Source organism: Odontesthes bonariensis, chromosome 23 (genome assembly GCF_027942865.1).
Source record: "Odontesthes bonariensis isolate fOdoBon6 chromosome 23, fOdoBon6.hap1, whole genome shotgun sequence".
NCBI lineage: Eukaryota > Metazoa > Chordata > Actinopteri > Atheriniformes > Atherinopsidae > Odontesthes > Odontesthes bonariensis.
Window position 1 is genome coordinate 29876062 of NC_134528.1, and position 17660 is coordinate 29893721.

Consider the following 17660-nt stretch of genomic DNA (forward strand, 5'->3'; position numbering starts at 1 on the left):
CACCGTGAGCTTGCATATTTTTGCCATCCACACGATTAAACAAGCCATAAAGCATAACACAAATGACCTCTGTCATTGCTGTTCATGCCATCAATTCCGGGAGCGGTTTTAATGATTGACTTCATCCCAAATTTATTTTCGATCTTAATCAGCATCTTTCATGCAAAGTTAAGCCCTAACAGTGGCTCTTGTTTTATTGAAACAGAGGCACAAGCTGCACAATGTCTTTTTTTTTTTTTTTTAAACCCGAGCCACCTAAAAATGTATTCCACTGTTTAAAAATTTATCATTTCCAGAGCTCATTTACCAGTTGAATAAATATTCAAAGGTAGTTCAGTCAGCCAAGTACATTTAGGCTCCATTGTTTTACGATAGCCTAAGCTAATCAAGCCTCTTACTGTTGCTTTTGTTAAGCAAAAAATGCAGCTAAGTAGTGAAGTTCACTGTAGGTCTCTGGAAGTTGTTATACAACGAAGTGCATTTCTATATCAAACAGGGTAGCATCCTGACGTTCTTCTCTTCAGGATCAAAAACCTTTCAGGGCCTATCAACGATGAGCCGAATCATACAAGCAGAACATACATGAGCAATATAATCACAGTGGATCTACATGATGAGATCGATTCGACCACAGCCACAGTTGGGCCATGCTCCCCATTCGAGCAAGGGCAATACCATCCCCGGACGCACGGCGGCGAATGAACCGAACCACGGGCACAAGCACTCCACGCCCCGACACGACAGGTGGCGCCGCACCCATCAGACTGTAATGCATACATACCAATCAGCAGCGTGTAGCCCTGTTGGGGAGGTGAGGCGCGCGCTCCACCTAGAAGCATCACCGCGAGGATCCAAACGGACCAGTTAGGAGGATGGTTTGTAATCCAAATGTGTCGGCATAAGACCCGCGCCACACAGCTACAGTCAAGTAAAATCATGTGAAATCGGTGTAAAATAAGCCGCGTGTCTAACCGCGGCAGTCCTGCCACGTACAGGAGCCCGCCGCGGCCTACCTCGACTCTGCCCGCAGCGCGCTGTGAACAGCCCGCCCGGTGTCGCGTCTTGGCTCGGCTGGACTTGGGAGGTTCGGTGTCCTCCACGGCGTCCATCTCAGCCGAATCTTCCGGGTCCTCCGGCAGACTCTCCGACTCCGCCGGCAGGCGGGTATCCATGCCGGACGACAGGGTAAGCAGCAGCAGCAATAATAATACTAGCATCGGCGCGTATGCTAATCGGAGCTACGTCTTGCAAGCAGAAAGCAAAAAGAGCAGTGACAGCAAACCAAGTTTAAATGAGCACCCCGAATGCCAGCATCCAATTGCGAGCAGCAGCTGATTACCCATAAGCGCAGTTGGTTTGTGGACAGCCATAAGGGTTGGGTCGGCGTCAGCCAATAGGCAAAGGGCGCGTTGACTACGTGGCCTGCCAGAACTATCGCGGTGCTCCATTTGCGTAAATGTATAAAACTAATTGCTGTATTAGCTCATTATTCAGGACTCATGATTCAGGACTCATGATTCAGGACTCATGATTCATACCCGACTCGCAGCTCATAGCTCACTCGCTCCCTCTCCCTCCCGGCTTTTGAAGGAAGCGGGAGTTTAGTCATTCTGTACATAATTATTTTATTCTAATGGTGCAGTGTTGAATGTTAGAATATTATTATTTTTGCACTATTGTTTAGGTTATTTAAATGTTCTATTTGTGCATAGTTTCATTAATTTATCATAATTTTTCACTGTTTTGCACTGAACATTAATTATTGGCTATTTGAATTTATTTAGAGAGAAAGAAAGAAAAATAAATGTTTCGACTTGGAGACTTCTTGATTTTTAGCCTTTTTCACAATGATTCGGGACGTGGTTTGGAACTTGTTTGTACATTCTGTGGCGCACACTCTGGGTGATTGATTCAAGTGACTCGAAAACCCGATTCACTTTAGTGAGTGACTCATACAAACTCGAGTCAGTAAAAGGAATCGAGTATCCCATCACTACTGGCTACAAGAATTTTCTTCAGTGTCTTTGGAGGGAAACGTTAAGTCAAGAGAAGGGGGATACATCAACCAAAAGATATTCAAATTGTACAAAAGGACAAATGCCAACATGATACCTTTAATGAATTTTATATGGGAGTGGACAGGCTGAACGTCTTGGCTGTGTACAAAAATACCTACCTTCAATGAAATGTTGATTGCATAGAAACTTGGATAGAACTGACACTGTGTCCACGTGCGCTGCTGTTGCCAGGGTCACCCTTTAGAGAGCAGCTGGGCTGTTACAGTAATGTTGTTGCTAAAGCTTATATCTTTTGGTACTTCGGTTGTTGAAATTTAACCAGTTGAATTTAAGATGTGTAACAGCAAGAAGGTTGAAGCTCCGCTAGAGCCTGTCCATAGGAAGTTTGTTTCTCCCTGTGCCAGGTTCTCTCTGGCCACTCTAACTTACTCCAACCATTCAAAATTCATTCTTTAGATTGATTTGTGGCTCTAAATGAACCCTACGAGTGATTTTGTGGCCCTGTGATGGACTGTCCTGGGTGGACCCCGCCCCTCGCCAATGGTAGCTGGAGTCTAGTTAGGGGATTTATTTGAGAATAGCTCACTAGGTTATTCTAATTTTAAATGTGTTGTCTAATGGCTCCTTTTGTGATATTCTGTACTGAGAACAACCTACAAATGCTTTCTCTGAAGTTCACTGCATGTGAACATATCAGGCAAAAATAGATCCAATTTTAAATGACTGAGCACTTTATTGTTCTGTTTTGTAAAGATATTAACCAATTACATTTAGATATTTAAATTTACCATAAACATAACTGAGGGACACTTGTATACTCTCAGTTTAAAAGTGTAGTAAATACAAAAGCAGCTATTTCAAATGAATTTAAACAAAAATACAAATACTTTTTTTCCTCAACAAGTACAACTACAAAATTGCAGAGGCTCTGCACACTCCTCTGTACATAAGGTCCTTACTACAAAGAGTAATGTAGTTCAATTACACAGAAATTGGAGGCACTGGTCAACAGAGATGTAGGAATACAAACATTAGGATAAACAAAATAGTCTGAAAGAAAATCAGAAACTAAGATAGATCACATAGCATCACTGCTATAGCGCACTGACACTGTTCTGACGTTACTCTGTAAACCAACACCTTCATGCAACATTTAATGTTGGACACATTCTCTTCCCCTCTTATCTTGAAGTTGTTGATTGTAATTTTATTTTCTGCAGGGGTCTGGACACACTCAGAAAAGTAGGAAAGAGCTCAACTTCAAATCTTCCAATAGACTCAGTGAGTCTGAGTCTGCAAGATCTAATTGGCTATTTCCAACCACCTGGAGATCATTTGGAGCATGAGTATAAGCAGAACCGACTGCGAGCTCTGAAGAACAGACAGAACCTCTTCCAGGAGGAGGTATGGAGCGTCACTCTGTATATATGCATGTTTTTTTGGTGAATGCATTTCTCAGTTAAGAGTCTGACCAGCAAAGCTACAAAAGGTAACATTAAGAAAAAAGGCTAATGCCAACATCTTGAGTCATTCATTATGGAGGACTGAAATAGCCATAATCCAGAATAAATCGTTTTTTTTTTTTTTATATAAATGGCTGAATAAATAACTTTATATTACGATCAGTGCTACTGAAATAAAAAAAAACATTTCAGAAAATGTGAAATAACATTTTTTCTGCTTTGATTCGAAACTACATTTATTTAAGCTTGTGTAACTGTAGCTAATTTATTTACTTTGCTACTCAGTTTCCAGTTTTATTTATTTTCTAAATTGGAATACATTCAATATTTTTCATTAACTTGTTATTTCTGTATTATTTTTTTTTACATCGTATTGATCCATTTATTTCCTCCAAATTATTCATTCCTTGATTTATTTTGATTTGAACTGATTTTTCAAATACATTTTATTCAAATATGTAATTACTTCACTGTCATTTCCTCTTTGCATTTTCTCTCCCTATTTAATTCTCTAAGCCTATTTATTTCCATGTCGTCTTTTTACCTTTCCCTGTGTCTGTTTTTACATTATTGTATGTATTTCTGCCTCATTATGCAAATTAGTAGACAGGCTTTCTGAATGTGTCATGGGCTCAGCTTTTTACCTATTGGTTGATTATCATGCTACACAGATCGTTACTTACAGAGCAGTGGAAAAAGATAGTGGCGACATATGGCAAGCCATTTTAACATTTAAAAGCCAGACTGGATATGTGCTGCAGATATCTGTAATTCAGTTTTCCCTATTTAAAAAGAAAATTTCAGATATCCACAACTACATTCTTGCTAGGACAAATGATGTCACTTTTGCCATTCATGTGTATGGGGTTTGTCATTACAGATATCTACCATTCAGTTGCGGGTATCCGCTACGTAATTACAGATATCTGTAACTGAATTACTGTCATGCTGCCATGGATCAACCCTCATTCGGACTTCAGCACATTTCTATAATGTCCAAACCCTTTTATTTAATCAAATATAGTTCATTGTTGCAGATTCAACTCCTCAACAGTATAAATAATAGTAAAAGTACTTCTTTATGAAGGCTTGTTTTACATTTTCCAAGATAACATTGTATAATAAAATATTTGGTTGAAATCTGTTTGTTTTTGCACAACTGACACACACTAATTTTGTCATCTAATATAGTTTTAACCAGAAAAAGTTTTATTTTGATTCATATTTTAGTCAATTAATCAACATTTGTTTTCTTTTTTTTTTTGTTTAATATTTTTATTGGGAGGTAAGGCACATTGGAATAGAAATCAATGTCACATTTACATTGAGAATTGTATCACCACTGTCAGTTTGAGCAAACATTGATACAGTCAAAATAATGTGCATCTAAAAAATAATTTAAAAAAAGCATTCAATCTACCTCCTCTAGTGTTTTTTTTTTGTTTTTTTTACAACAATTACAGAACAATACACTATTGTGGGGGGCTACTTAACTAACAGTTAAGGACATCTATATATAGCAATTGAATAAATATAATAAGTGTAATATGTACGTGTGTGTAAGCTGCTCAGTATAAATAAAAAGGAGGACAAAAGACAGAAAAGGAAAAGGAGAGGAAAGAGAAGGAGAGAGTGAGTGGGGGTCCATCAATCAGGGGGCAGAGTTTGAAGAGAATGAAAAAAAGTTAAAAAAAGGATGCCACTTGTCGTAGAATTTGTCAGAGTTACCTTTCACTGAATATCTGATCTTCTCCAGCTTTAGAAAATACATAGTATCGTTGAGCCACTGAGAGCTGGAGGGAGCTTTAGTTGACTTCCAGTGAAGGAGGAGATGGCATCTAGCTATTAATAGCATATAGCTTAAATAGTTCACTTTAGGAACCATAACCATCTTCAGAATATTGATTTTGCCCAAAAGTGATAACCCCAGCTTGGTCCAGTTTTGTATAATAGGGTCTATTTTCTCGATTAATGGGATTAGGTTGTTTGTCATTATATCTTCCAGATATGGAGTGAGCTTGATACCCAGATACGTTAGACCAGATGGCCTCCATGTAAATTGCCATCCCTGTCTGACACTAGGTGGGCAGAGTCTTGATAGGGGCATTGCCTCGGACTTAGACCAGTTTATTTTGTAGCCTGATATGTTTGAGAAAGAGTCGATCAAGTTGAGGATGTGAGGTTCCGTTGTTACGGGGCTTCTTGATAGTATGAGAATATCATCCGTGTACATGAGAAGTTTATGTTCCTCTCCTCCCGCCTTTATGCCCACTATGTTGTCATTTTGCCTAATAGCAATTGCTAATGGTTCAAGTGCCAGCGCGAAAATTAACGGGGATAGAGGACACCCCTGCCTTGTCCCTCTATGAAGCTCAAAAGGGGGGAATTTCCTGCCATTTGTCACCACTGATGCTTTTGGGTCTTGATATAATAATTTAGGGGCTCTATAGCTAATGCAAACAACAGGGGAGATAGGGGGCATCCCTGTCTAGTGCCACGGGTAAGAGTGAAAAAACTGGATTGGATGCCATTGGTGGAGATGTTGGCTTGTGGAGATGTATAAAGGAGACGTATCCACGAAATAATTACATTTCCCTGCCCAAATTTCCTTAGTACCTTAAATAAGTAGTCCCATTCAACCCTGTCAAAAGCTTTCTCGGCATCGACCGAGATCACTGCTTCAGGTGTTGTTGTGGTAGTTTTGGAGTAGATAATATTTAAGAGTGTGCGGACATTATAGAACAGCTGGCGCCCCTTTACAAACCCAGTTTGTTCATCTGAAACAATAGTTGGAACAATATTTTCCAGACGGGAGGCCAAAGCCTTAGCAAGGATCTTAGCATCCACATTTATTAAGGAGATAGGTCTGTAAGAGTTGCAAAAATTTGGGTCTTTATCTTTTTTTAAAAGGAGGCTTATGGAAGCTTGTCTTAAGGTAGGAGGAAGAGTGCCATGTTGCAGTGATTCTTTATACACAGCATGTAGTAATGGGGACAGTTTATCTTGAAATCTTTTGAAAAATTCTACTGGGAATCCATCAGGACCAGGAGCTTTGTTTGTCTGCATACTTCTCATAGCGAGAGAGATTTCTTCTACTGTTAATGGAGAGTCAAGTTCCTTGGCAGCATCCGAGTTTATCGCAGGAAAATTTAGACTATCTAGGAACGAGTTAATTTCAGTGGTGTCAGGTGGAGATTCAGACGTGTACAACGAGGAATAGAAAGAACGAAAAACAGAATTAATAATAATAATAATAATAATAATAAATTTTATTTTTAAAGAGCCGACTTTCTGGACACTCAAGGTCACCTTACAAAGTGGATAAAAAACATCAAAATAAAACACATCAATATTAAAAGAAGTAAAACACCAGAAATCAATAAAACACAGAAAATCATTTACAACAAAAAAGGGGGAAGGGAATTGTATCAGATGGAATAGGCAGTTTTAAACAGATGAGTTTTGAGTTGTGATTTGAAATGGGGGAGTGTGTCTGTGTTTCTGAGCAGGGGTGGTAGAGAGTTCCAGAGGCGGGGGGCAGAGCGGCTGAATGCTCTGCTGCCCATGGTGGTGAGACGGGCGGAGGGGATAGACAGGTGTGTGGAAGAAGAGGAACTGAGAGAGCGGGAGGGGGTGGAAACATGGAGGAGATCTGACAGATATGGGGGGGCGAGATTGTGAAGGGCCTTGAATGTTACTAGGAGAACTTTGTATTGAATACGGAACTGAACAGGGAGCCAGTGGAGCTGTTTGAGGACAGGGGTGATGTGGTGGATAGAGGGGGTTCTTGTAATAATGCGGGCAGCTGAGTTCTGGACCAGTTGAAGTTTATGGAGTGATTTTTGAGGGAGGCCAAAGAGGAGAGAGTTACAGTAGTCCAGGCGGGAGGTGACGAGGCTGTGGACAAGGATGGCAGCAGTGTGGGGCGTAAGGGAAGGGCGGAGGCGGTTGATGCTTCGTAAGTGGAAGTAGGCTGACCGGGTAATGTTATTGATATGGGATTGAAAGGATAGTGTACTGTCCAGGATGACGCCCAGACTCTTAACCTGGGGGAGGGGTGAGACGGAGGAGTTGTCAATAGTGAGTGGGAAGCTGTTGGTTTTGGATAGAGTGGATTTTGTGCCAATGAGGAGAACCTCCTTTTTGCTACTGTTTAAATTGAGGAAGTTTTGGGTGAACCAGGCTTTTATTTCAGATATGCAATCTGTGAGGGAGGTGGGCGGGAGAGAGGACGAAGGTTTAGTGGTGAGGTAGAGCTGGGTGTCATCAGCATAGCAGTGGAAGTGGATGTTGAATTTGCGGAAGATATTGCCAAGGGGAAGGAGGTAGATGATGAAGAGGAGGGGCCCCAGGACAGAGCCCTGGGGCACACCTGAGGTGACGGGGGAGAGAGTTGATTTGAGGGTCTTGAGTTGAATGAATTGAGTGCGGCCAGAGAAGTAGGAGGTAAACCAGTCCAGGGGAGTGTGGGTGATGCCAATGGAAGATAGCCTGCTGAGGAGGGTGGTGTGGCAGATGGTGTCAAAGGCTGCACTTAGGTCGAGGAGGATGAGGATGGTGAGTAGTCCAGAGTCAGATGCCATGACGAGGTCATTGGTGATTTTGATGAGTGCTGTTTCAGTGCTATGGAGTGGGCGGAAACCGGACTGGAACTGTTCATACAGATTGTTGTGGGATAGGTGAGAATGGAGCTGGGAGGCAACTGTTTTTTCGAGGATTTTGGAAATGAAGGGTAGATTGGAGATAGGACGGAGGTTGTTGAAGTTGGAGGGGTCAGCACCAGGTTTTTTTACAATTGGGGTAATGGCTGCAGTTTTAAAAGGTGTAGGGACAGTTCCAGTGGTGAGGGAGGTGTGGATGATTGCGGAGATGAGAGGGACCAGAGAAGGGAGGCAGGTTTTGACAAGTTGGGTTGGGAGGGGGTCTAATTGACAGGTGGATGGTTTGGATTTCTGGATGAGCTCTGTGATTTCTGAGAGAGTGGGGAGATGGAAGGAGGAGAGGGAGTGTGTAGGTGGGGGAAGGTCGACTGGGGTGCTGAGGTGAGGTATTGATCCGAGGTTCTGGTGGATGTTCTTGATTTTTTTCTGTGAAAAATGACATGATGGCATTGCAGAATGAGGTTGTGTAGAGGTGAGGGGGGAGAGAGTCCTGGGGTTTGGTGGTATTGTTGAGTAGGGAGAAAAGTGACTTAGAGTTGCTTTGATTGGCAGTGATTAGGCTGGAGTAGTAGTGTGATTTGGTGCTGGCAATGAAGTCCTTATACTGTAAGATGTGGTTATTGTATATTTCTTTGTGAATAGTGAGACCAGTTTTTCTGTAAAGTCGTTCCAGTTGTCGTCCTTTGGCTTTCAGGAGTCGGAGATCGGGGGTGAACCAGGGGGCGGAGATGGTGAAGGAGACAGATCGGTTTTTCAGTGGAGCCAGAGAATCAAGAATATTATGGAGACCAGTGTTATAGTGAGAGACCAGGTCATCAGGGGTGGACAGATTGATATCGAGGAGGCATGAAGAGTGGATACTTGCAGTGAGAGTGGAGGGATTAATGTTCTTTATGTTTCGGAAAGAAATGAGGCGTGGTGTTTTAGCGATTGAGAGAGTGAGCTTCACTGTAAATGAGAGGAGAAAGTGGTCAGTTATGGGGAGTTCATCAGCTGTTATGTTGAGAGGGGTGACACCAGAGCAGCAGATTAAGTCCAGAATATGTCCTTTGGAGTGTGTGGGAATAGTGGTATGTTGATGAAATCCAGAACCATCTAAACAGGAAGTGAAGTCTTTGGTGAGAGGCAGATTGGTATTGTCCATGTGGATGCTAAAATCACCCAGCAGTATTATGTTTGGTGAGAGAGAGGATAGATGTGTGAGAAAAGCAGTAAAATCATTTAAAAAGTCACTATTTGGTTTTGGGGGGCGGTAGACAGTGGCAATAATGGTTGGAGTGGGACCAGACAACTGACAGACAATGGACTCAAACGAGCTCGAGACTGGCACGGGCACCGGCGAGACTTTACAGTTCTCGCGATAGATTATCTCGAAGCCTCCTCCCCGGCCAGAGACACGGGGTTGACAGGTGTAAACAAACCCACTTGGAGTGGATTCAGTCAGCTGTGAATAGTCTTGGGGCTGTTGCCATGTCTCGGTTAAGCAAAGAAAGTCTAGCTTACGGTCGGTGATGAGGTCCTGGATGAGATGTCCCTTGCATGTCAGTGAGCGGATGTTGAGTAGTCCAAAGTTGAGTGAGGTGTTGTCGCAGCTGATGGTGATGTTAGCCGACCGAGCTAGGCGGGCTAACACGCTGTGGTCGACAGCCCGGCTGGTGGAGCGTGGAGGGCGACGTCGAGAGCTGGACCAGATGGATTTTATTGCTGTTGAGCTGTTGTGTTGGAAATCCCGGCGGGACCCTCGGTGGATGTATCTCCGGCGAGGCTGGAAGATGATGATCGGGTGAAGGTGGAGTGCCTCTGGCGCGGGTCCAGGCGAGTGACAGCGCAGCTGGAGCAGGTCAGTGGCCGAGTATTGTAGCAAACCCGCCACTTGCAGGTGAACGGGCAGTAGAAGGAGCCAGACGCAGACAAGCAGGATGTATGTCCTACCGGTCCACATTATTGATGAGGGCTCGGGTAGCGTAGACGGCCAGAAAAAAGGCTCCAGGTGAGTTTGAAAACTTTAAAAGTTACCGGCGAGCAGCGGCAGCAAATCGCGCCAGCGTTCACTCGTGACAGCAGCAAAGGAAAGCATTTGCTCCAAGAATTAATAGTGGTGGGGTCCTTATGCAGTGTGCCCGATAAATCTTTTATCTGAGAGATCATGCGTGAGGCCGCCTGGCGCCGTAGTTGGTGAGCCAGGAGCCGGCTTGCCTTGTCACCATACTCATAATATGTGATGGTGATGAAATCAAATTCAGTCTGCAAGTCTGTTTAAGTAAACAGGAAGAGGGGTTAATAGCAAGTTGTTGGTACAGTTTAGTAATATTAATAGAAAGTTCTTGTAATTTGGTTTTACGGGACTTGTTCAAATGGGCAGAATAGGAGATAATTTGTCCCCGCAGGTATGCTTTTAATGATTCCCACAGCAGTGAGCTTGAAATTGGTTCCATCTCATTTTGATTTATGGCGATAAAATCGTCAATTTTGGCTGCAATAAGTTTATTGAATTTATCATCTGAAAGAAGTAAAGTATTGAATCTCCATGATGGTGGGTATCTGGATTGTGAGGAAAACTGAATATCTAAAGAGAGAGGGGCATGATCAGAGATAACAATAGGGTGGTAATTAACAGTCAACACTTTGGAAATTAATTTAGCATCAATAAAATAATAATCAATCCGAGAGTAAGTCTAATGCATCTGTGAAAAGAATGAATATTCCTTAGCGTGAGGGTTATGAAATCTCCAAGGATCAGTACAACCATTCTTAGACATGAAGTCTGAAAGTGATCTCGACATTAATGATGGAGTCAAAGTACGTGGGTTAGAACGGTCTAGATTGGGATCAATTACACAATTCATATCCCCTCCAAATATAAGGAGGCTGCTATCCAATGAGGGAAGACATTCAAAAAGCTTATTCATAAAGTGTGGATCATCGAAATTGGGGGCATATATGTTAACTAATAAAATAGGAACATGAAATAGTGTACCTGTAACAATTAATTATCTGCCGTTTTTGTCTGAAATAACCTTAGAAGCTGAAAACTGAATTGACCTCCCGATTAAAATGGCAACCCCCCTGGCTTTAGAGTTAAAATTTGAGTGGAACACCTCAGAAACCCAGGGGCATTTAAGTCTGACCTGATCTTTGTTGCGCATGTGGGTTTCCTGCAAAAATACCATGTCAGCTTTAAGATTCTTCAAATGAGCAAATATCCTTGATCTCTTAATTGGACTCTCCATGCCTTTAATATTCCAGCTCAAAAATCTCACAGAAGATCTGATTGGTGTTCTAGGATTAGTGGCCATACATTAAGTTCTTAGACATAGAAATAGACTGAATGTGGACCCCCAGAGAGGGAGGAAAGTGGAAAGCAGAGAAAAGAAGAAAAGCATAACAAAATACACCAAAAGGGAAGAGAGAAAAGTAGTAATAAAAGTAATAAGAGTAATAAAAAAAATAAAATAAAAACGCTTACAGACTGAGCACCCCCCCCACCACACAGCACTTACAACGACCCCATCCCCAAACGATGGAGAACCCAGTGCTAACTCCACAAGGAGTCAAATCCCTAAAACAAATGCTTACGGTTTTTAGCCTAATAGTAACAGTCAGCCCTCAGTTAGAGCTCCTGCAAACTTAGCAACATTTAACAGCAGGGCACAAAAATCAAATCCAAGTTAAACTGAGAACCACATAATATATATATTATGATGAAATAAATGAAGTAGCCTTAAAAAAAAAAAAAAGAAAAGAACAAACCTACTAAAGACAGACTGTAAGTCTGAAATAGAGAAAAAATGGCAGCAACGCCCATATGAATTGAGAAAGTAATGACTGACCATAATATTAACTGTGAAGCGTCAATACCACATCAATAACGTGTACCTTAGCTCAGTTTCTTTACTTGGTGAGTGTCTTGGTAAATGTCATGGCCTCTTCGGGTGATTTGAACTCCTTCTCGGCTCCGTTGTGTGTGACCCGGAGGCGCGCCGGATAAAGCAGTCCAAAACGTATCCCGGGTATCTCTCGGAGCTGGCGGCGGACATCATTGAAGGCGGCTCTGGCGCGAGCCGTCCTCGGAGTATGGTCGGGAAAGACAGATAAACTCATGTCCCCGATTTTGATCCGTTGCTGGGCCCTGGCTCGCCGCAAAATGTCGACACAATCTGTGTGGTAGTGTAAACGGGCAATTATGGGGCGAGGGCGCTCTCCGGGTTTCGGCTTCGGCTGGAGAGTGCGATGAGCGCGGTCCACAAGAGGCTCCTTCTCAAGTTTAAAAGCATCCTTGAGCAGAGAGGAGACAGCTGTTGCTGTAATGTTAGAAAAGCTGGAAGAGTCCTCGGGAACTCCCACTACCCGGATGTTATTGCGCCAAGATCTTGCCTCCAAATCATCGCATTTATTGTCCAGTCTTATCATTTCTGCTGATAGATGATTCACTTTAGCCTTTAGCGTAGCGATGTCATCGGTGCATGTGGAAAGTGACCCCTCCATCTCACCTACGGTGTCCTTCAGAGCGCGCATATCAGACTGGATAGTTGTAATGCTGCTAGATAGCTCTGACTTCACTGCCTGCAGCTCAGACTTGATGGCTGACAAATTTTCAGTCATGACCTCTTGAAGCGCAGTCTTGAAAATAGCCGCCATCTCGATGCGGAGTGAAGAGAGCAGCTCATCCTTAAAGTCGGAGGTGGGGGTGCCGCCTGTGGCTTCCTCTGGTTCTGTTAGAGGAGCTACTGCGAGGCGGGGATTCGACGGGAGAAGCAGGCCGCGGTGGAGATGTAGTTGGTTTGATTTTTTTAGGCATTTTCACCAACCTGAAGTCGACTATAAATTACGGGTTTAGATGTATAAAACACGGACACCGAGAGAAGATAGAAAAAGTGTGCCTTAAATAAACATTTTAAAAGTTTTTGCAGGAGCTCAAAAAAACGCGTCCTACTCCATTAGTTGCTACACCGGAAGTCCTCCAACATTTGTTTTCTGTCTAAAAGCACAATAAACAGGGTTGCAGAGCAAAACAAAGAATTAAATATAGAATAAATATGTTTTTCCACGGAAAAGAAGAATGAATCATTTCTCAAAGCATCTACAGCCACATATTTTCCTCCAAGTCATAAAATAATTTATTTAGATCAGTGTAGTAATCAAGGCACATTATTGGTCAATAACTAACCGAAAGATTCAGGGAAAATAGTTGTTTTTGTGCTGCGTCCCACCAGAACCCATTCAAACTGATTGACAGTGCTGGAATGTTTTAGTTCAAAGCGTGTCATAGCTCTCTTTCTGTAAGGTACTGGTTGCTCTATTTAGAAGATGGTGCCTGAAACCGTAAATTAGACAAATAAATTATTTCTGGTACTGAAGCTACGACAGAGATGGCTTGTTCAATTCAATTCAATTCTTTTTTATTTATATAGCGCCAAATACAACAAATGTCATCTCAAGACACTTAGATAGTAAGTCCAATTCAAGCCAATTGGAATTCAATTAATTAATAATAATCATAATTCATAAAATAATCCAATTCGTTCATATAGAGCCAATTCAAAAACAATTTCCTAGCTAAGAAAACCAACAGATTGCACTGAAAACTTTTTGTTTTTCGGTCCAATCTCCCGGCCTGAGCGTGCCTGAGGCGACTGTGGAGAGAAACGACTCCCTTTTAACAGGAAGAAACCTCTGGCAGAACCAGACTCAGGAAGGGTGGCCATCCGCCTCGACCAGCTGGGGTTTGAGAAGACAGAAAGGGGGGGAGGGCCGCAGCGGCGGCGGCACTGTAACACCATTCAAAGGATATCTGTTGGAACAGGGAAACACGAGTTAATGACCACAATAATATCACATATACATAAAGAGAGTAAAGTGAGGAAAGGTGTGACAGATGAGGCCCCCCAGCAGTCTAGGCCTATAGCAGGTTAACTATGGGATGTTTCAGGATTACCTGAGCCATCCCTACAGATCCAGCTTGTGTCCTCTTAGTCACCGATTGGTCTGCGAAATAAAGCAGTTGTTTGTGAGGTTTGAACAAAAATGTAACAAGACAAAAGGTGAAGCAGGATTGTACCTGAAGGCTTGTCAGCAGGGAGTCATCATTTTGTAGAAACCCCTCTCAAACGAGAACTGCAGGTTGGTCCTCCACCAGAGGCTGGTTACCAAGGCTGGCCCCCCTTGACCGCGTCAGAGACATGGAATAGAGGGACCAGGGAGCCTGCAAACCTGGAACCCAACAGATAGAGTTCCGGCCCTGGTTCTTGCATGGCGTCTGCTAAGCCCTGAGCAGGAACTGGCGTGGACCCCAGTGGCTTGGACCTGGGCACAGACTGGCTCTGGTGAAGACTGAGCAGAGGTGTAGGCCCTGGTGAAGACTGAGGTAGAGAAAAGATGGCAAGGTGAAGTTGTTTGGAGCTGAGAGATGTCACAGTGGAATTGCAAAGAGACTGAAGAGCCAGGCCATGTAGAGACTGCATACCCAGGCACAAGCGTGAAAATGTCAGCTAAAGGTGGGCTTTCTTCAGCCTTAGCTTCTTCCAGAAGGTCTGCTACACCAAGAGACAAGAGAAGCCAAGACCTTGCATGCAGCTCATCCAGTAGCTCCTCTGCTACCCTCAATCTGGCCCACAGTCCCAAGAGTTTAACCAAACAATCCACAGTAGCCTTATGGCGTGTTTCCACTATGCAGTAGTGGTGCAACGGATCATCATTGATCCGTGATCCGTTCGGATCAATTATTTCGGTTCGGCACACACATGATCCGCGGATTGCTTTATGAAAAAAAAAAAATTGTGCGCATGTTCAGTCCTCACACAGCCGTTACCATTCCTGCTAGTTTCCAGGGACAGAGCTACTTTCCACGCTCTGGGTAAAAGTCTACAACAGTTCCCTCTTCATTAAGCAAACAGTCCTATGGCTCGTTTGTGATTTATTGTCCTCAGCGTAAAACATGTAGAACAGTGGGCATGGAAAATAAAAGTAGACTAGACTTCGGTGCAGACTTTGCAGCGACATCACCCCGGTGTTTCACTGACAGGAGTGAAACCGAAAGCGGGTGAACAACCGCTCATCACCGCGGCATTTAGGCAGCCCCTTCCTTCACAATCTGACCGGGCTAAAGCGATCACAAACGCTATCGGTGTGTTTTTATGTTGCACTTTAAGTTGTTTTTCTTTGATTATGTTGAAAAGAAGATGTTAATTGTGCACTTTAAGTTGATTTTATATATTTCAAAAGACAAAACATGTTTATTTGTTTTTTTTTTTGTTTGTTTTTGTTTTTTGCTGATCCGAAAAATGATCCGATCCGTGACTCTGATCCGAGGAACGATCCGAACCGTGAGATTTTTGATCCGTTGCACCCCTACTATGCAGTCCAGTACGGGTCGGGTCGGAACGGTTTGCTTATTTCAGTGTTTCCATTACGCGAAAGCGTACCGTACCGTTACCATTCTTGTAACCCTTTTGCTTGGGGTACCTAGCACACAGGACCGGTTCCAGGCTCTGCTCTCCGGTGTTGGTGAGGAGGCTGTGCAGCGGGAGCTCGATGGCGCTGTGCCAAACCAAAAAGGTTTCCAGCTGATTGCCGCAAAAATGGCAGAGAGTGGTTTCAACCGGACCGCGAGCCAGTGTGGCCTTAAGCTGAAGAAGCTTGGAAAGGGTTCCAAATTATGGATGCTATTTACGCTTCGGCACGCACTCCGCCCACCCCTGAGGGTCCCCTTTGTACAGTGGGAAGCTGACCCCAAAGTGACCCGACCCGTACCGGACTGCATAGTGGAAACGAGGCTTTAATGGCTATGTGTAACTTTAAAAAGTCCTCTGAGGAAAGCAAATCTCCTGGCTCCTGGCTCCTGGCTCCTGGCCAGTGCTTACTCCTGTGATCCATGGTGGAAAAGATGAAGTTGGACCCAAATGTAGACAAGCTGGAGGTAAACTAATGATGAGGCAAAAAGTTCTTTTTTAAACAAACTAAGGGCACTGTGGAACAGGTAATCCAAATTAACAAAAATCACAAAGAAGATGGAGAATTGGAAGACAATGGGTTAGAACATAGAACAGTGATGATAACATGGGAACCAAGATATTAAAGGACAAAGAATAAACTAGAATACCAAAACCTATTAACTGAAACCCCATGGCCATAACAAAACCTAACATTTTCATTCACTATTTGGGCAATGATGTCATCAAAATCGTGACTTCAGAGTAGCCTGATTAACATAGACTTTCAAATCTCTTCGAGATTCTGGTCTGACCAAGACAATAACGAATACGATTCGAAATGGCCTGGTCAACCCGCCTCCCTCGGGTTGCTACTGGTTGTGGCCAGAAAAGGCTGTGCCTAAGCTTAAGCCAATCACACCAATCTTTCCTCTGACGTATGATTTAGCTACCAGCGGGGCTGACTGGTAGATTAAACTCTTACCAAAGCCAGTAGGGAGCAAGGCGAAAACGTCTTTCCTGTCAAGAAATGATTCAAGGGCTGTTCTTTGCTCGATTTTTAACGAGAATCTCCCGTCGAACACTTTCATTACATTATCTACAGCAGTGTCAAAAGCTTGACGCTGCTCCATGTTGATATTGAATGAAGCGCTTCCGTGTACAATCCATGAGTTGAGTCGCAGTTCAACCACGTCACTACCTTGAACACGCCTCTACCCTGGGCCGTTGGCGCTGCTCAAAGTTGATTGCTTCCCGACAAAGTGGGTGGAGTTCCCATTTTTTCGGGAACTTGAATCCACCTGAATGAGCAGTTTGCCTGAGTAAGTGTAGCAGAGCCGAAGGTGTTGCGTCACTGCGAGGGCGGAGCCTGGGTAACTTCAGAGATCTGTCAGCATCTCTCTAGCTATTTAGTGAAGGTTATATAGGGAAAAAGTTTGTTAGATTTTTCCAAAAGAGCAAGTGTTTTGTGAATGTTTTCTTTAAATTGAATTACAGAACACCTTCTAAATCTGATAACCTTATTTTCAAGAGACAAGAAAGAAAAAAGATTCAGATGGGCAGTCGACCCTTACATCTCTTCGTTGGAAAGTTAGACTATAATCAGAAAATCTTCTTAGACAAAACAAACTCATACTCTTGACTATAAACAATAAGAATCTATAGATTTGGTATCCTGAAATGAATGATCATCTGGAGGACTACCACAAAAATATACTTTTTTGTGTCTATTTAAATCACAGATAAATATGATTTACCCAATAATACATTATATGTTCTAGAATGCGCCGCTGAGGGTGGCAGCACGTTGGAGTAGCTCTGTACCTCACATTGATATTTTCTTTTTTTTCTAAATTTCATTCCTGTTTTTTCTTGGAAGAAATTGCATTTTTTGGACAACTGTTCCTTCCTGCCTTGGATGCTGTGCAGCTGGATTGATTTTTCCCAATACTTTTGTATATTTTGCTCTTTTGTTATGATGCATAACCATAGCAACAGGGTGGTTTACAACAGGGAGCAGCTGATTAACATTGGAAAAGCAGAAATAATTCAACAACTGAAGCCAGAAATCCCACTGGAATTGAAAAGGAG

The 17660-nt window shown here is 43.0% G+C and overlaps 1 protein-coding gene across 8 annotated transcripts in view; it reads left to right on the plus strand.

Annotated features, from left to right (window-relative positions):
- The window catches only part of ryr2a (ryanodine receptor 2a (cardiac)), a 287428-nt gene that overhangs the window by 81314 nt on the left and 188454 nt on the right, over positions 1 to 17660 (plus strand). For all 8 annotated transcript variants that reach the window (XM_075456990.1, XM_075456994.1, XM_075456991.1 and 5 more), the window contains exon 13: positions 3239 to 3422. In XM_075456990.1, the coding sequence (XP_075313105.1) occupies positions 3239 to 3422 (184 nt within the window). The remainder of the gene's footprint in view (positions 1 to 3238; positions 3423 to 17660) is intronic.